This window comes from Osmia lignaria, chromosome 6 (genome assembly GCF_051020975.1).
Source record: "Osmia lignaria lignaria isolate PbOS001 chromosome 6, iyOsmLign1, whole genome shotgun sequence".
Taxonomy (NCBI): domain Eukaryota; kingdom Metazoa; phylum Arthropoda; class Insecta; order Hymenoptera; family Megachilidae; genus Osmia; species Osmia lignaria.
The window spans coordinates 4,182,932-4,202,851 of NC_135037.1; the positions used below are offsets into that span (position 1 = coordinate 4,182,932).

General features: G+C 33.4%; 4 protein-coding genes across 16 annotated transcripts; 1 reads left to right on the plus strand and 3 right to left on the minus strand.

Annotated features, from left to right (window-relative positions):
- Nucleotides 1-293: 293 nt before the first annotated feature.
- Nucleotides 294-9,164, minus strand: Dmtn (transmembrane and coiled-coil domain 2 protein Dmtn). 12 transcript variants are annotated; one of them, XR_013062281.1, is made up of 12 exons: nt 8,282-9,160; nt 6,383-6,527; nt 5,972-6,167; nt 5,291-5,456; nt 4,967-5,195; nt 4,629-4,673; nt 4,296-4,378; nt 2,979-3,310; nt 2,507-2,907; nt 2,049-2,209; nt 1,633-1,738; nt 294-678 (listed from the first exon to the last, which is right to left on the minus strand). XR_013062281.1 is itself a non-coding variant. In XM_076688704.1 (11 exons), exons 2-10 carry the CDS (start codon nt 6,514-6,516, stop codon nt 2,053-2,055), a joined length of 1,719 nt encoding a protein of 572 aa, XP_076544819.1. In that variant the 5' UTR covers nt 6,517-6,527; nt 8,282-9,164; the 3' UTR covers nt 294-1,738; nt 2,049-2,052. The 12 variants fall into 12 exon arrangements, 11 of the variants coding, with proteins under 11 accessions (XP_076544819.1, XP_034174123.1, XP_076544820.1 ...); XM_076688704.1 differs by having other exon boundaries at nt 294-1,738; nt 5,972-6,156; nt 6,396-6,527; nt 8,282-9,164; XM_034318232.2 differs by having other exon boundaries at nt 294-1,738; nt 2,979-3,271; nt 8,282-9,161.
- On the minus strand, nt 8,282-9,988 carry LOC117601487 (GSK3-beta interaction protein). Its single transcript, XM_034318245.2, has one exon. It carries the CDS (start codon nt 9,587-9,589, stop codon nt 9,239-9,241), a length of 351 nt encoding a protein of 116 aa, XP_034174136.1. The 5' UTR covers nt 9,590-9,988; the 3' UTR covers nt 8,282-9,238.
- A 634-nt stretch (nt 9,989-10,622) lies between these two features.
- Nucleotides 10,623-14,227, plus strand: LOC117601484 (F-box only protein 39). Of its 2 annotated transcripts, none has more exons than XM_034318242.2 (7): nt 10,623-10,996; nt 11,339-11,571; nt 12,265-12,429; nt 12,495-12,721; nt 13,214-13,372; nt 13,697-13,861; nt 13,942-14,227. In XM_034318242.2, exons 1-7 carry the CDS (start codon nt 10,805-10,807, stop codon nt 14,091-14,093), a joined length of 1,293 nt encoding a protein of 430 aa, XP_034174133.1. In that variant the 5' UTR covers nt 10,623-10,804; the 3' UTR covers nt 14,094-14,227. The 2 variants fall into 2 exon arrangements, with proteins under 2 accessions (XP_034174133.1, XP_034174134.1); XM_034318243.2 differs by lacking the exon at nt 10,623-10,996 and adding an exon at nt 11,061-11,150.
- An 18-nt stretch (nt 14,228-14,245) lies between these two features.
- LOC143305365 (uncharacterized) lies at nt 14,246-19,176 on the minus strand. Its single transcript, XM_076688596.1, has 5 exons — nt 18,516-19,176; nt 18,435-18,462; nt 17,693-17,779; nt 17,118-17,516; nt 14,246-16,764 (listed from the first exon to the last, which is right to left on the minus strand). The coding sequence occupies exons 1-5, from the start codon at nt 19,174-19,176 to the stop codon at nt 16,248-16,250; spliced, it is 1,692 nt and encodes a 563-aa protein (XP_076544711.1). The 3' UTR covers nt 14,246-16,247.
- Between the last annotated feature and the right edge of the window lie 744 nt (nt 19,177-19,920).

Sequence of the window (19,920 nt, forward strand, 5' to 3'; positions counted from 1 at the left end):
TGATTTTCCGTATCTTTTTTTATCGATTAACGAAATAATAACATTACATAGCCCAACATATACAAATAACAAAAAATCTAATACGTGAATATAATACAAATTAGAAATATGTTCGTGAAATATTTTACCGGGTAAAAAAGATTATATCAATGATGATCGAAAAATTTGTTGTTCCTTGATATACAAATGATTCGCGAAGTTTCATTGAAAGTTGAATGACTTTATGCTTTTGATGATACTATAAAAACAAAAACTAGAAAACAAATCAAGATGAAACAAATGATATTTCGCCCTATAAGTAGCAATAATACAATCAAAATATTTTACACATTCACAGATTTTTGAGCACCTATGTTAATTTATGAATTCATTTTTCTTCATATAATTATACAATTTTGCATGTTACATCATTATTATTCTTATATTCATTTTTTTTTTTTCATTATCATTCTATCGACTTAACATTCCTCAATGATTAGCAACATAAAATCGCCACAAATATTAAATTATTCACAATTATAACAGCGATGTAGTCCATCAGTCTTTCTCTCATTTCAATATCTGTCATGGTTCATTTCTTTTATGTTCGATACAGTATATGTATGTAATTCTTGTGTCTGTGGTGGTTTTTAAACACTCATGAGACTGAAGAGCATAAATAGCTAAATATCGTTTATTCTGAAACAAGTGTTATTCTACATTGCATATGAAATAAATTACTGTTATAGAGTAAGAGGAAAAGACAGCATGTTGGTCCTCTTTTGATATTTGATGTTATGGTATATACACACATTTCAAGTTCCCATGAATGTAGAATTAACTTATGAATTATACATAAAGGTTATTAGAAACGTTGCAATTTCTAAAAATGATCAAATCATCCTATCATCGAATACTAAAAGAGTACATCATACTACTTTATACATTCTGAATGTGAAAAGTTCCTACAATTATTTTAAGTGTACTTTTATTCTTCTTAATTTACATTATTGTTTAGCAATTGGACGACTTTAATTACAAATACTTGGTTTAGTTCTGCGGTATCAAGTATACCAACTATATTCCTGGAGTAAAAGAAAAATATTTTAACACCTCCCACAGACACTTGACGATAGAACATTTCTCTTCTACCTTTGAATCAATGATTTATGTAAAAGTGAACGTAATTATATGACACCGGAGTAAATTCTTCTAACAATGTGCCGTATGTAATCAAGCAATATCAGCGTACAGCGTTATAATTACTACTCTCTTTATGGTTGATAGATGTTTTAATTTCATTACAAAGCAGAATCATCTTTACATTAAGAGCACTCAACTAACCGTGCAAATACATGGACTATAGTTTTCCTTAAAAAAAAAAGAATAAAAATTGTTCAGGTAAAAATGAAGAGGATATCAATAAATTCGTAACAATTGCATTAGGGATAAGAGACACTTTCATCTATCGTCTCGAGGAAAAATTACCCTTTTCTTCCTAAGTGAAACATTTTTGCACAGCAAAATATGTTTTATATGTAATAATTCTGTTAACAGTATCAAATTGATTTAATCACTCGCCTCGTTTAATCGAATAATGGTGAACATGATCAAATTTCAAATATAAATAAAATCATTTGCGCATATACCTACTATTATTGCTCCAAAACTACAGCACTGATATAAATGGGTCCAAAATGTTGATCATTGTGTACAATTGTTCTTCATCACAGGGTATAATAAATTTAAGTATTCCACCCTAAAATGAATCCTATTTATTTGCTACATTCCAGGTTAATAGATATTTTGAAATTTCCCAAAAAGTGTTATACTATATGTTAGTAACATAAAATAGGCCATATTCATAAAAGCAAGTAAAAGCTTTTATTAGAAATTTTTTTTTGAAATACTCGATTACATAAATGATTAAGCACTTACTAGAAATAGTATTTCTTAAATTTTCTACTTTTATTTATACTTCATACTTACAAACATTTGATTACCTTTATGCATACGACCCAATATGAATTTCCCAATTTTTAGAAAAATTAATTTGGTAATGTACTTACGATGCTACTTAACGGCGAGGATTTGTTTAAGATGGCGCATAAGGTGACTGCCAACATCGTGAACCTCAGGCCATTGTTTGAGAACGAACACTATTCCCAATACAACAAACGTAGTTGTTAATATGCGCACCCTGCACATGAAACAATGAGGCTTAGTACAGCTGGAACAGAGATGTGAAAACGAAATAAAAGAATGAGTGCGCGAAATTAAAATCGAACGGTGATATACGTCACGAGGTATTATGAATAAAGATGCTGTATGAACATGAGATGTATGAAGGGATGATATAAAAACAAAGTATGAAGCAATGACGTAAGTATGAATTATTAGTCTTGAATAATAATTTGTATTACAATTATCCATTTATTGTAAAATAAAAAAATAGGTAAACAAGTTTTGAAGCTGGGAACATATCCCATGATTTGATTAAATAAAAAAATAAAAAAAATCACTCTACCTGGTCCTAAGGAAAGGCATCATTATACCAGCACCTGTTGCAACAAGAAGTAGAATAACTTGCAACACTGTTAATACTACATTTATGAGTTTAACAACCAACGCTCTCGCGTTACTGTTATCCAGACCCTCTAACGTCACATATTGCTGGTGCTGTAGTTGTTGGTGTTCCATTTTACAAATTTTAGTCTGACAACATTCCAGCATTTCGTGTATGTCTCTTAAACGATCTTCGCTTTGATATTGCACTTTTTCCTCCATGTCTGTTATCGTCTGTTTCAAATTTTCTACCTCGTTTTGATGGAGTTCAGTCAGGTCATTGATTTGTTCCTCCAAACGTTCGCATCGAAATCGTTCCTCTTGCAAAGCATGGGAAAGATATGTCACCTCTTGTTGTAGAGTCTGAAATTATATAAATATGAGATTAAAAGAAAAGAATATTTTGTTAAATACACAAATCATTGGTGACGAACCTTAAGACCCTCTAATTTTTCTTTCATCCTATCCAAGTTTTCTCTGTGTTCTTGTAACTCGGTGAAAATGGACTTAAGACTAAGTGCAGAATTATTATTACTAGGGCACGTGTGTGCTTGACCTCTACTACCGGGCCCACTTTCACTCGTGACGCTAGAACATTCTGAACCTTCTTCAGACGGAAATTTAATTGCCGCGGCACTGTGTGTCGAGCCCAAACTACATCCACCGGGAAGCGTTGCTGATCCGTGGTGTGCTTTTTCATCTTCAACACTAGCGTTATCTCCATTACCTGCACGCGGTGTATCGTTTACATAAAAAGTCGAGCCATCTGTAGAGACACAGACGTCGCAAGTTAGAATGTTATCCAATACTAAATTATTTTGCCGCTGATAACTAAGTTGTCTATTCAGTTTTCTTTAATTTTTTTTTATAAGATATTAACGCCAAGCCGTTATAAATATTAAAATTATCAGCAACTTAGAAATATTTCTGTGTACAATATAGTTACATAATTCATTTAGAGTAGAATACATTTAAATTGTTGTGTATTTTTAGAGTTTGCATTTTTGTTCTGAATGACTAATTTTTGTTGTTGTATTGGATAACTGATGTTAAGGAAAGCGAATGTTTGACTCACGAAAGCCACTAAAGATTGCAAGGCAAAGATTATAACGCAAAATTATTAAATAACACAAAACCATTATTATAATTTGAAGCTTTTAAGTAAACACAACATTCTTGTGCGAAAATTGCCCATAAGTTTAGGGTGTACACATATAGATTATTTTTTTAAATCATTGAAAATAAAATGAAATAATTATACACATAGGAGACGTAACGTATAGTTAAATAGAATAGAAAGATTAGGAAAAAGTTAGCCAAAATATTACTTACTACTTTCAACTGCCATGACAGCGCAAAATATTAAATAATGTTTATTGTTAAAGGTTAAAACAAGAAAATAATTACACTATAAACTACAGTACACGTCTAATGCATGTATATACTTTTGTGTTATTGTAAATATGTGAAACAGTAACGTTTTAAAATAATAAATACATTATTGATTATGATTATAATCATATTGGTAGTGTATTTACATACATGTATATTATAAGTGAAAAGGTGTGCACAGTATTTTGTTTGTAATACTACAATTTATTAGCATAAAGCAATTTGTGCTCGGTAAAAGTGCTTTTTAAACACGAAGTATGTATTGATATCTTTAATACTGACTTTTTAAAAATGAAACAGAGTAGGACAAAATATTGTATTAATTAATTAAAAGATAATGTATAATAAAGTGCACTCACGTGATAAGGTGTTTATATTATCGGCACTACCGAACTTATTTTTTATCAAATGTGCAAATTCTCTTGGTTTTGACATAACACTTCTGGAACATATAAAAGGAACAAAGATAATTAATTGCTACAAGATAACAGCTGATTAAAAGATATATTAATCGGTCATTAATTAATTCACATCAATACTTTTTATATTAATATACTTCTAATGTACTGAATATATGAAATAAATAATAAAAGCTTAGATGAGATACAAAATTATATGCTTATAACTTGAAACTGAGAATGTTTGTAAGGAACAAGCGTTATTTCAAAATCTATTTTTACATGAATACTCACCCTGAAAAACCAGTAATTCCATCCCTAATATTGCCGCCTACATTTCTGGAAGTGAGTCTTAAATTAGATGAAAGTATCACTGTCTATACTTAGCAGAATAAAGGATAAACTAGAAAACAAGAAATGAATAGAAAAAAAAATATATGCTAAACCAATAATCTTTCTACTTTCTAATGCGAAATTAAAAGTGACTTTAAACGATATTAATTGCATATTAATGAGAACATGCTCAGAATATGTAATGCAAGGTGTATTTCTATAAATATGTCCTTTTACTGTAGTGCTAATGTAATTAACATACTGTAGATACAATTGAAAAAAGAAAAGAGTATACTCACTTGAGTCCTTGTCCCATATCACGAAGCACTTCTCTAGGTTGCCTATGACTCGCAGGTGCTCCATTTAACTCGTAATTTTTCAATTTCTTTGTGTAACTATCCAATTTTTTTTGGAGTTGAGAAATACTGTGCGCTGATTTTTGATTCTTTTTCTCAAATACTGCCTTGATTCTATTTAGTTGTTGCTTGTCTGCATTAGCAGCTAATTTTAAATACTCATTAACATTTTCTGAAAGGAAACAAGTTTTACATTCGTATTTAAAAGTTACCATTCTAATTTAAAAAGTTACACGTTTGAGGAGTATGTTAATTATTGAAAATTACCATCACGGGTGGTTTGTTCTATTCTTATAAGCTCTCGTGTTTTAGCAATTTTATTTTGAATATGCTCAATAGCTTGACAAACACGAGCAGAGTTAGAGTCAACATCGTCTGTTATTAGCTCGGAGGAGCCATTCGATAGGAACGATTGTGTTGCGTGATACTGTTCCTGAAAATAAAGTTAATTTTACGTTAAAATAAATAAATTTTATTTACTTAGCCAAATAGTGTTAAAAGAAATGGAGTACAACTGACAAAACACATTCTATCGAATACAATACTCGGTAAAGCATACTTCAACGATGCACTCTGAATTCCTGAAGATTAAGATCTCTAGCTTCAAAGCCACTTAGAAAATTATGCAAATAACTATTTCATTTCTTAACCTATAACCCTGATTACACAGTTGTGGTTGATGACCTTGTAATACAGTGTAATTGTTGCTGCGTGCACAACAGCATTACATTACATAAGCAACTTTATATAAGGATATACAATCATATTTACTATTGTAACAGATATTCAGAAGGATATCTCAACAGGAAACCAGTTTATCTAAAATTATTCAAGTATATCACGCATTATATAAAAATGAGAAAATAAAAATACATAAAACGCAAAGAATATCAAGAAGTTTTGAAGCTATTAAGTTTGAAGTCATTTTACAATAAAGATGGTACATACTCCCTCATCATCAGTGGGTGGATGAATATTTGGCACAAACTCATCTTGTTCGGCAGTGATTTGATTGGTATTTGGATCATCCATAGCATCTCCTACTCGAATCACAGTTCCTGGTGATTTTTGCCTACTACCTTTCATACTGAAGCTGCCTCCACCGCTACTTCCACTGCCTGTACTACCCTCCCCTGTTTGGGAACTGTGAAGTTAGATTAATTTTGTACTATTCTCTTTTTATTTATTTAAGAACTTAGTAATCATATTTTCAAGCACAAAATATGGAAATGTAAATTTAAAAATGTTTTCTCAGTTTTATGTAAAAAATACTACAAAAAAAAGGAAATATACAACTTAATCTTATTATGTACCAATATAGATATAATAAAATAATATTTACAAAAAGTAAGATCTTACAGTGAAACATTACGTGCTTTTGGAGTATGATCCAAGCTAGCTGATTGTTGTTGTGATGTCGATGTATTTCCTCTGTTGGGTGATGTACTGCGTGAACTATTCTTACTTGAAGCGGTTACCATCAAACTAGCCATTCCCTTATTTTCTGAAAAAGTGATTGCTCAATTATTTTGCTATTATTGTATTAATTTAAATAATACACTATGTATACATACTCAAGTGTGTCTTTTTGTTATAATCCTATATTAAATATACAAATAAATCGTTCTGATTAAAATTAATTCCTTCCTTAATCTGTTCTTCCAACATATTGCTTTATTAATTTAGATATCATCATTATCTTTCATGTTAATGTAGTACTTTTTGTTATATCTTATCACACAGTCATATTCTTTATTACAAATCAAAATTATTTATAAACTTTCTTTCATGATGTGTATAAAATGTATACATGTATACACAATTTAATGACATATGGCTAAACAAGATTTACAACTATTTATTAACTATATATATATGTTGAAACAAGAAATTAACAAAAAGATTAAAGTAACAAATAAATGAAAGAGTAAATTGCTGCACAAATAGTTCCATTTTACTTGACCTCTATATACCTATTTTGAGCTGTAATTTTCTCTGAGAGTGATATTATCTAATTTAAATCTTGTACGCATAGTGAATTATGCGCCTTGTCCAAAAATAGTATATGGAATATTTGGTACAATAAAAGTTATTGTTATTCGTTTGTTTATAATAAAAAATGCTCATCAATATTATCTAGTATAATTAAAACTTATAACAATTATTAAATTCAGGTAACAAAATTTTATAATTATTAAACAATGAAATTTAGTTGAAAATATTATTAAAAAATTTTATTCCGCATGAAATAACAAACAAGGGTAATAAAATTCGTAATCCCCTTGATAGAACGTCTGAGAAAGAATTACAGTTGATTCCTTCACATTCTATCACCTTTAACCCAATCCTTTAACTGATGAATCACCCTGATTATCATAATTAGACCATCGACATTGCCTTCGAAGCGTGACAAATATATTACGCGGAAAAAACGTGAGCAATGATAAACAAAAAGAAATAAACCACGTTTATAATTTTTATGAATGAAATAATAAAAAATTATTTTTCTTTTATCTATTCAATACAGTCATTTTACTTAATCACTATATACATATTAATTTAAATGTAAAATACTAACGATACATTGAAATTCAAAATTATTACAAAACATGATCTATACAATTACTAATTATCGTTATTTAATAAGGTATATTTAAAGTCTCTTAACGCTTATTTATTTAAAAAAAAAAATAGATTTTATTACACAAAATTGTGTCGTGGTATGCAATAAAATATAAATACAAAAACTGCATTTTTTTTTGTATTCAACAAGAAAATAAAATAAAAAAATCTCCCAAAATCTTCTGAACAGAATGATACAAATTCCGTTATGCTGCTGTTCTTATGTAAACTAAATACCTGTAACAATAACAGTACTGTTCCGTATGTGGATAAATCATGAGAAACATGCTGGCATTATAAAATTTTTTATTTACACTCATTAAATGTCATTGAAACGCTGTGTATTCGCAAAAAGCTAGCGGAAAATGTTGGAATACACATGTACTTATGCGCATCGACTAAGAATTGACGACACTCAGCAACCTGTGATATTACGTTACTATCGCAACTCATTTCTGCATATACGATACTGTTAGCAGTAGTGTAGGATCCATAGAGATATAGGATGCGATTGTTCCACCCCTTTCGTGTTGATATCAAGAAATGGGGTACGGGAGTGGAATAAAAACAAACGAACTGTCATGATTCCGCAGTTGTTTGACACACTCGAGTCGCAGAAATATTCTTCTGACATACCTTCTTTACCGTCTGATGCACGCGGTTCTCGGTTGAAGCATGTTTTGTTTAATGTAATCACACAGAAATATACAAAGATGGTCCTTCGCGTACTGAGTTGCCTCTGTGCCTTTCTGGTCAATCAAAGGATACACCGCCGTTGTTATCGTTTTTTTCACGGGCGTGTCATCGTTCACCGTTCGACATACTCACACTACCCGCAGCGATATTATCAAATGGAACGCACTGTGTCGTCCTTAGACACTTAATCGATGATAAACTCATTCAGAAACAGCACGAAACGCATACATAATGCGACACATTTGACGAAACCGCTTCGTTGCTTCACAACTCCGACAGTGGAATACGCCAAACGGCACACAGAGCAACGAACGTAGAGGTGGGGGTAAATACAACCGATATTACCACTTGCACAGAGTGATCTTTCGATTCCTAGGGATATTTCCTAGGGAAACATGATTCGTCGGTATCGCACTACCGTATCTATCGTGTACTGTCACAAAATACCATAAGTTCTTTTGAGTAATATCAATACCACACAACTATCCGAATGCAGGATTCACACTGAATTTGCCAATTACATATTTTACGCGATCATTAAAAGATTTGTTTGATGTTATACACAAAACTATTGAGGAATATAGTTTTATGTCAAACCACATAAAAACTTGGAAACATTTGTGACTGTGTATCCAATACGATACTGTCCTTGCAAATCACGGTGCGCTCGGGTATCTTCGGCTAGATTCGGATTAAACGAACACTGCGCAAAGAGAAGACGCATTTGTTGAGAATCATGATTTATTTTGGATTTCAAATGCATGATTCTGAAAGATATATGTACTCAACCACACATGTTCGCCACTTTATTATAAACTATGTCCGATATTGAGAGTCTATTGTCGTAGCACGAAATGAAAACTATTTTCACAAAAGTACGAAGTAACCGAAACTTACTCACTGGTTGTCACTTAATTTTTTAAGCTTATCAACAAGTGATCTGCTAAAGGAATTTCTATATTGAGGGCTAACGAAATCTAGCAAGCTGTAAGGTGTTTCGAAGTGTTCGTCGCTTTTTTGTGATCTATCGTCATGGTCATTACCAACGACGGCGAAACCGGCACTCGACAATTCTATGCAAAACTTCAATCCCTCTAAGGTGGTTAAATTCAAATACAAGAATTGGTTGTTTTGCAATTTCTCCGATACTTTTATGTCCGTTACATGGTGCTTCACGTCATCGATAATTGCTTGAGCCTCGATTTTCCACTGTTCCTTGTCCAATACTTCATTCGCCTCTTCCTTCATTCTCGCCTTTTGACAGCGTCGACGAGGGTCTTTTTTATCGACACATGTAATATTCTCGTTCGAATTGGCAACGTTACAGATATTCCGTTCAACAGACGTAAAATGCTGCACATTAAATGATGCTCACGTTTTACGTGTTAAAGTGGCACGTGGACAGGTTTTAGCGGGGGTCAAAGACCAAGATCAAACGATTATGTAATTATCTGGCGAAGAGTTTGTTTCTAAGGGATACACGATATCGCCGATATAATTGACGGTAGTGACTACGATCCGTGGTCAGTTTAGTCCTTGACACTGCGTGGTTATAAATTATGCCGTGCATTCAATCCCACGTAATCACCGGTACACGCGTACTCAAATATACTACGTGTACATACTGACTATAGAAATTCAATGCATACAACTTTTTCGTCTCTCGCAGCGCCATCTTGGAACATATCGCACAACTAACCTTGCCGCAACGTTAAATCCGTAAGCGGGAAAACTTACTTATGTTATTAGAAAATAAACGTGCACATATTAATTTAAATAATCTTCCAACTTGCTATTACATAAACTTACTCCTTATACTTTTTATGCAGTATTTAGTATATTCAATTAAATACATGACTTTGATAATTACTAAATTTCAATATCTAGATGATGAAGCATGCTTCAATTAATAAAAAACGATAATATCAAATCTGATATCTTTGCGTTCTAGTTACACAAGAGTTACTAAAGAAATGTGACCTGGTTGTAACAAGGCGCACTACCTACATCGATCAATTTCATCTGCAGACTGCATCACGTAATCAGGAGATACGTTACGACAAATTGGGGCACGACATTTTTTGCGGACTTGAAAGAAACCGGAAGTACGATACGACTTAAAGGAAGACCTTCACAGTGGCGGCAAATTTAAAAAATAATCTTCAAAATGATTTTATTTACGAAATTAAATGAACTTATTACCATAAACTTTGTTCACCAAATATCTTTTCAATAAATAAATTGATTTTATTGCTTCCAAAGATTTATTTTATTATCGAAATTGAACGGGTTCGATATATGAGGTGATTCAAGCGCTTGATTTATCATGAATTCACGCGATTGATTGCGCGTTATCGATGATAATCGATTCGATATCGAGGAGCGTGACAAGAGAACTTGACGAGGTTGCGACAGCTGCCTCAGCCACGAAGAGATGAAGACGGGCCAAGCTGAAACTGGGAGATGTGGGATCAGCTGCCGGAGCTGATATTGACGCAGATATTTAGTCACCTCGATCGTGGGGACCGTGCCAATGTTGCACAAGTCTGTCGCTCATGGAACCGTGCACTTTCCTCGCCAATTCTTTGGCGATCTGTAACTGTCCTTATCGATCGTGATCTGCGGGGTGACTTTCCTCTGGCGGGAGAATTAGCCGTACGCTTTTTTTTTTTTTTAAAACGAAATCACCATTCACATCATATTTATTAACAAATGCATTATGGTGTAAAAATGAATGAATGCTTTGGGTTCTTGGAGGCTAGGTTGCCAGTGGTTTCATTTAAAACGAACAAAGACTCACTGTTGTCGAGTTAAGTGCAGTTAGAGCTTGATAGAATGAATTGTTAGCTGCTGAAGATTCTATTGTATTTTTATTCTATTCTATTTTTGTTTCATTGATATTATTGTTGAATAGTTAAAATAAATTTTTTTCTCTTTAGACAAGATTTTATATATTTTTTTTATTGGTGATTGATTTTAAATTATATCTGATTTTAGACCAAATATGGACAGCACATGCGAAGCCTCGAACTCGCCTGGTCGCGACCTTATATTCTACCAAGAGAAGCTCGTATTACTCGCAACATTCAAGCGGAAGCAGGAGCTGATTTCCTTACAGTCATACGGGCTAAAAATGTTCAATTAAAACGACTGACACTCACCGATTGGATATTTAGCTGTAAATGGGGAAACAGAGGCAAACTGTTGTATGCCCTTGCAAACTTCTTAGGGTAACTGAGGATATCCTCTTTTTTAATATTCAAATCAGAGATCTAATTCAAAGAAGGTGTAGTTACATGGTAAAGTAGGTCAAGTTTTAATTATGAAATCATTAAATGGTTGAAATTCTTCGTGTAATACGTTTCAATGCAACCATTCAATGTATATGGAGTGATACCTTTTTAGAACTATGATTGACAATACAATTGCATAGAATTGAATATTGATTTTTTAAGTGGAAGATGCTTTAAATAGCTCTCCTCCTTTTGACTCTGGTACCATGTTTGATCCAAAAATTTGAGAAATAATTAATTTGAATAAGAAAAATGAAAATAAAAGATTTTGGAGGTGGTAAATTCGTCAATATCAATCTATGTTAAGGGGTATGCAAAAGTTTCCATCATTATTGGGGCTAGGATGGGCTTGACCCCTACTCAAAAATTTGAACCTTCACCATTCTAAAATTTTAAGATTTAAAAATTTTAGAATTCCACAATTATGAATTTCCAAGATATCAGAATTCCAAAATTTCGAAATTCTAAAATTTTTAATAATTAAGAATCGTATATTATGTATGAAACATTAATAAGGAAGCCGTCTAAGAATAGATGCAAATCTTTACATACTCCTAATACGTAAGACAAGACTAAATACTTCAAGTAGCCCTATCAGTAATCCCTCACAAGATCAATACCTCTACGCAGCTGTCAGCACAACCTAGAAACATTAAGCTTGTTGAACGCGAATCTTGGAGTAAGCGACGTATTGCGACTTTTAGCCAGTGTTTCCAGAGGTTCAAGCGACCACTTGGCGTATATAGACCTCCGAGGTGCATTCCGGGAATGGCAAGCACCCCACAGTAATTCGAGGCACGTGAAACAGCTCGATCAATCCTATACAACAGATTTATCATTTTATTCTTATGAATTTTTAGATATTTGCGTCTGCTTGGTCGATTCCGAGCGTTGACCATTTTGAGACTCGACTATCCAGCCCTATCGGATCAGACTCTGAATGCATTAGCGAACGCGGCGTCAAAGGCGCTGAAAACTCTGCACATATCGGTGAGAGATTCAGATTCGAGGCAACATACGATCGCAGACACTGCTTGGCACAATTTGGTCCTCGTTTGCCCGGAACTTACCGTCTCTTACACTATAGGTACAATATAATACAGAGTGACGTAAAAGTAATTATTGATTTCCTGCCACCCACGTGTTTCGTTGTAAGAGGGTAAAATGTGGAGGATCTTTGAATTCTGTAACTGACGAAGAGGTTCTTTGTTCAACGAGAAACAATAAGAGATTTTTCAATGAGAAATTAGACACCCACTTTAACACGTTAAATGCCATGCTGAAATTACTGATAATTTCGATAGATAGCATTTTTATTTTTAAGAAGATTTATTTATTATTTTTGTTAATTGACCCTTCTATTAAGAAATCAAAAGCTTTGGAATATTATAGAAAATTTAAGAAAATATTATCTGAAATAAACAAGAATAAAAATAATTTGTTGACCCCTCTATTGACCCCGCAGGTAGCAGTCAACAAGTTAAAACTATCAATTAATTTATAGAAATTATTTTGTAGATCGATACTATGCATAGGTTTGATTCTATACACCATTTAGCTGGTTAAGTTTGATTTTCAGTTAACATCTCCCATTACGAAGATATGTGCTATCTGCTGTTGCCCAGTGTGCCATTGGCCAGCTTTCAAATGTTCAGCGGTCATGTGTGGGATCAGAGCAGATCTCGTAATTTCAGAAGCACTGTTGGACTGCTTATTACCCATTACACCAACACGCTAGGTATAATAAAATCTTGAAAATCATTCATCTTGGTAAACGTATCCTTCATTTCGCAACGCGTTAGCTGTCATAATAGAAATTACGGAATTTTGTGTTTCAGAGTTTCTACTTTAAACTCGCATGATTTTATCATTTCAACCGAATTATAGACATTAGGTTGTAATAATTAAAAGATTATTAATTGCTTTTTCGTTAACAATGGATAGTGTCGAAAAGGCTATTAATAGCCTATTAAAAATAGTCAATTTGAATCTGCCAATTTCAAGAAAATATATCAGAATATTTTGCACAGTCATTGATAAAAATTTTGGCGTACAATTACAGCGGAAGTGATGCTACAATTAAGAAACAATCGCGAGTTGCTGGATGATTTGTTGGTGTCTATGCTCGTACGTTGCAAACACCTAACGAGATTACAATACGACGGTATAATAAGAAGTCTCGACACTTTGCGTGACATCTGTCAGCTTCAAGCTGAAAGCAAGACACGTAAGTATTTAAACAGAGTCATTTTTTGTCATTAAAAGGGCTAAAAAATGAAAATCAATAACTAAAATATAATTTAACAGGTTTTCGTACGATTCACGTGAAGCCACGAAACGTAAACGCTCGGAATCGTGCGGTACTACAGGACATCAATTATCATTACGATCACAAGATGATGGAACAAGGAGTAGATTTTCGTATAGAAGATCCAGCCTCAGTTTTGGTCTTCTACTGAAATTGTCCTCTATTCTTCAGGCTGTTCAGCTGTACCTTCCCATTCGAGTCTCTCAATATAATCAAAAAGAAAAAAAAAAATAATGTCTGTTTTATATTTTACCACGATCGACTTTTTGTAAACCGCTTTTAATTGTATAAGTTTATTTTTGTAACTCGATGAATTTGTTTGTATACACTTTACACTGAGATAAAATAAAATTTCTAAAGTGAATTGATTTGGTTCTTTTTTTGTAATTATATAAGGCATAAGGTTTTGTAAAATTAATTTTTTTAAATCATTACCCATTCATTCATTATTGGGACAATATATTTTCTCAATGTGTATAGTACCGAACATGGTCGGGTTGCCGCGTTCCGGGGTTTCAGATACTCCCCGGAGGCTGTTCCCCCACCCCGGACCTCCGACCTTCCTCGCGGACGGTCCCGAGGGAAATGATGACGCAGCGCAGTAGGCCCCGTATATATAGACCTGTGGCTCCCCACTACTTGCCGTTCACCAATCACAAGAAGTCTCAAACGCTGATTGGTTGAGTATAATAAATTTATAATATAATGAAATCATTCTTTTATTTAGTATAAAATCGTTGACAATCGAATAATCGAAGACTGTTTCTTTAATAATAAATACAAAATCGTAAGAAAGACTGGCAGTAAGAATTTCTAAAAATATCTAAAAACGATTCAAAAGTGATTTCTCGCGACATTGTGTTTGATAGAACACAGTAAAGATTGTTTTCGTTGATTTCTTGAAGACATAAATCTTCCAACATCTTTTCCTCGAGAATATTGTAAACAGTATATAAAAAGTATAAAAAAATGTGTATAAATAGGTAGAAATGTGATGTTAAATTTATCACGTTACATCATGAAAGCTTTTTAACGAAACTTTTGATTAATCGACCGTAAGTCAATGCGTTTACGCATGATTCGATGTTTCATTTTTTAATATTAAATACACCGGAGATCCTTTGTAAGAATCCAATTGAAATTATTGACCCACGATCGATTAAACGACAATATTCTAAAATCACACTAAATTCTGCATTCTACTATTCAGGAACGGATCAAGGTTTTTGAGGCCCGGAGCTATCAAACGTTCGAGGGCTTGGTTTAAAAATTCAAATTTATTTTAAATTAAATTAAATAGCATTTAATCGTAAAAAATTTGCTTTCAATATTTTCTGACATAATAAATGGAAAGCTTAGAAGGGGGCGCCCCTTAGACCACCCCTTGATCCGGCGCTGCTACGTTTATAAAATAGCACAGGGACACTTTTATACCTGTAATTAAATTTAGAATGTACCTTAATACTATTGTCAAGGACGGCTTTAAGATCGCAGAAGTTGCAAAAGTTACCTCTGCACGCTTAAAATAAAATCATTAAAGAAAAATTAAAACAATTTGTTTAAAAAAAGAAATGGTATTTTTGGAAAGATCAATACCATTTTCAATGTCTTTCATCTTATTGTTAGTTGCAATATTTCAATGAAGAAAATATTGAGAAATTATATTTAATATGACACGAAGTTCTTTTAATAGAACTTGCGATAAAAGTTGCCTTCATTAAACGCGATCGATCCTGACGCTTTAGCGCTTAATCCATCTCAGGTGGATAGCGATTATATCTCTAAGGGTTGCTCCAATTTCACGAGGGTTTTTTGTAAAAGTACCTCAAAGGTCGTAATTTACGAGGGTATTTCAATATCAAACTTTCAGGTTTTTATGCTTTTCGAACAAAAATAAAAATAAATAAATTCTATGCCACAAGATAATTCTGTGCTAAAAAATTAGAAATCCCATTGTATTAATTTGTAATTATTATAATTAATATGAATTAAAAATATTTTGAAAATTGAATTTAAGATTCCTATAATGATTAAGCAGGCTAAAATTAACCCTAGCTAATTACACTGCTGCATTTAAAAAATGAGAACGAGAGTTAATTATTTATTATTTGAATTTTTAAATGGTCAAAGAGAATCAGAAATATATCCTCCATTTGGAACCTAAATTAAAATTTTACTATCCCACAAGTGGGATTCATTTAGTACGAAATTTGTATTAAAAATGTGATTTGTTATTACAAAACAAAAATCAAATCCCATTCTAAAATAGCTCACCTTAAAAATATTCACATTTTCAAAAATTACATCAGCGGCAGGATTTCATATGAGTATTCAGAACTGTCCTAGTCACAAAGCCTTTGCTACACTGTGTGCAAACATACGGTCGTTCACCTGTGTGATAACGTTTGTGGACCACCAACGTGGACCTCTGTGTGAATGCTTTACCACACTGATCACACGAATACTTTCTCTCCCCCGTGTGTGTCACATTGTGAGTCCTTAATAACGTTTCACAGGCGAAGCACTTTCCACACACTTCACAAGTATATGGTTTTTCACCTGTGTGCGAACGATTGTGAATCTCCAATCCCTTGGCGGTTTTCAGTTCCTTGCCGCAAAGAGCGCATAAATACCGACGTCTTTCATAATTAGGAGTATCACCGTGTGCTTTCACCTTGTGCTGTTTTAATACTGATTTATATTTGTAAACCTTCCCACAAACGTCGCATTTGTGCTCGGACCCCTGCTGATCCCCATCTTCCAGCTTCTCTTGTATGGATACCGTGGGGTCGTAATGGTACAGGCGATTGTGTTCCTTCAAACTGCATCGATATTATGATGTCATAAAAATTTGGATTAAGATAATTTATAAGAGGATCTGCTGAATTTTGTGAAGCGAGTAAAAAGTTATGGTGCATATTAGCAGGGGCAGATTAAGATTTCTGGGGACGGGACTACCAAATCTTCGAGGACCCCCTCGGTTGATAAACCTATACTGAACTTTACATTCAATGCAAATATAAACAATTAATTGTAACTTTATCTTAAAAATTTTAGGCTTGAATTTTTCTCTTATTGAAAAAAAAATAAGAATTATTAATTTTTATAAATTAATATTCTGAAAGCTGTGCACTCTTGCTAATAAAAAGTATTTAATAAATCAATGTAATAATACCTGTACACGTCATCAAAGGTGCTACCGCAAGCGTTGCACTGTTGAAACTGCATGAAATTGTGCATCGTTGTATGCGTCACCAAAGAATCCTTATCAGTAAAATTCTCACTGCAAATCTCGCAGGTGAATTTAACCTCGCTATGGTGTCGCTTCGTATGTCTCTCCACATCGATGGTATTCACCCCCATGAAACTGCATTGCGTACAGGGTATTGTTTTTGGTGTGTGGGATTTTTTCACATGAGCGTTTAGCATGAATTGCTGAGGATATGTCTTGTCACAGCTGACACATTTAAAGGGTCTATGGATACCGTGAACGATCCTCAAGTGGGCCACTAATCTCGTCACAAAGTGGAATTTTTCTTGGCAAAGATCACAGATCTTCTCGTTTCCCTCAAATCTGAAAATTTAATTTTAAAAATCACGTTAATTCAAGATGATAATATTTATTTTATACTTTTGAAATACTGGAGAAATTTCAATTTAAATTTGGAAATGAAAGACTGGGAAATATCGAGATCTTTGTATTTATTAAAAATAAAATGGAATATTGACTAAACTAAAGTAGAAACTCACTTCTGCCCTGGATCTAGAAGAACGTCTTCGTTTTTAATTTGGAAATCTTCGCAGTCTGCAATCTCGTCTTGTTTGTTGGTCCAGTGGCTAGAATTAGGGAACCTTCATTGACAAAAATACATTTACACAAAGCATTTTGTGATTACTTTCACAATTTGTGTAAACGTTTATGTAGTCATTTTCATCCTAAACTTCAAATTGATGTACTTTAAGTAAGACCGGATTAAGGTTTCTGGGGCCCGGAGCTATCGGACCTTCAGGGGATAAATTTGGTGGATAAATTTGATTCAAAACTTTTTTACATAAATATAAATAATAGAAGGTTTAAAACGGGGCCCCCTGAAAGTGGGGCTGGGATCTGTTGCCCCCTCTTAGATCTCTCCTTAATCCGGCGCTGAGCCTAAGTGGTACTTTATGTCACCATTATGTTATCAAATCATTTTAGATAGTATTAAAAAATATCTTAAATAAATTTTCTTAAAAACAAAGCTAGCATCTTTTCTTATTTCAACCTACATATCTTTAACATAATATTACCCTTTTCCTAATTGTGTCACTACTTAAGGTATACGTTATGTACAATATCAAAAATGACATAACACACGCCTGAAAGATTTCAAACAGAATACATACTGATTTTATAAATTCAGATCATATGCAGCTTGCTATCTCTGTATCAATGTTCAAATATGTGTAACACCTAATAAAATACAAGGATCCATTTCAAGTCATCATTTATTACCACCCATCACAACATTCCTCGTAGTATCCTCATGCACTTTACGATGTTTCTTCAGAAAACTGCCGGAAACGAATCCCTTGCCACAATCAACGCATTGATACGGTCTCTCTCCCGAATGGTACCTAAGATGCAAGATCAAAGACGTCCGTTGTGTGAACCTCCTGCCGCACTGATTACACGCGTGAGGTTTTTCACCGGTGTGTACACGTCGGTGAATACCAAGATTCTCCTTACTAGAAAACGTTTTATCGCATAAATCACACTTGGCGACCTTTTCGTTGGTGTGCCCTCGTCTGTGGACCATTAACCTCCTCTTCGAAGACAAGACTGCCCCACATAGATCACACAAATGATTCTTTTTCTCTTGTAACCCGTGTCGCTGCTTCAGATGCTTCTTCAACGATAATTTTCTTGCAAAACTCTCTAGACAAATGTTGCATACATGTTTCAAGTTATCACTGAAAGATTGAACGGGTGTGATATAAGCGTGTTGGGTCCTGAGGTGGGTCATCAGGTTCCTTTTATAAGGATATGATTTACCGCAATGTTCGCAGTGATACAATTGTTTTCTGGTATGAACGTTCACGTGTTCCAAGTATTCTGTTCTTAAGAAAAATCCTTTGTTACATTGGTCGCATTTGAAAGCGTAATCCTTTGTGTGTCGACGTCGATGACTTTCCAAATTTGATTTCTGGTTTGATTTATAGTCACACAGGTCACAGGCGAATCTTTTTGAACCCATGTGTATTAGCTTATGGCGGGCGATGTTCATGGGACTTCTGAAGGTTTTACCGCATTCGTCACAGCTGAACGCTCTGTCGATGCCATGGAGGTTCTTCAGATGTTCCACTAGCTTTCTCGTGTGACAAAAACAAGCTCCGCATTTGATGCATTCGTGAATCGCGCGTGATGCTACTCTTCGTGACCTGAAATAGAGATTCTGATGAAGTACTTTGGAATAACAGAGATTGATTATAGTTTTGGAAATGTATCTTTATGGTGGTATGTGATCTTATCACTCCAATGGAGATTCTGAATTTTATAGCGATTATACAACTGGCACAATTATACTACTCATACAACACTCGTAAATGTTTATTACTAATAAACAATTTTCATTTGGTCAGTTCATTAAGAAATGAAAAGAATAGAATTGTTTACAATTCTCAAAATTTGTAAGAAGTTGATTTGCAAGTATATTATTAATATTCTTGAAGTGATAAGAATTGAGATATACCTACCCTCATCTCATGATGAGTTACTTTCAGGGATGAAAATGAAGCACATATTTAAAACCTAATTCTATGCACTCTTTTATATCTAAACATAATTTACTGATAAATTATATTTGGATAATTTCTCTGGTATCAGCTGTAAAATTACAATTTCCAAATTATAATTGTGTAATGAAAATATAGTACAGACCATCAAAATATCAAACAAGCGCGGTCAAACCGAACTCCTAGTACGCTCCATAGTAGTATCA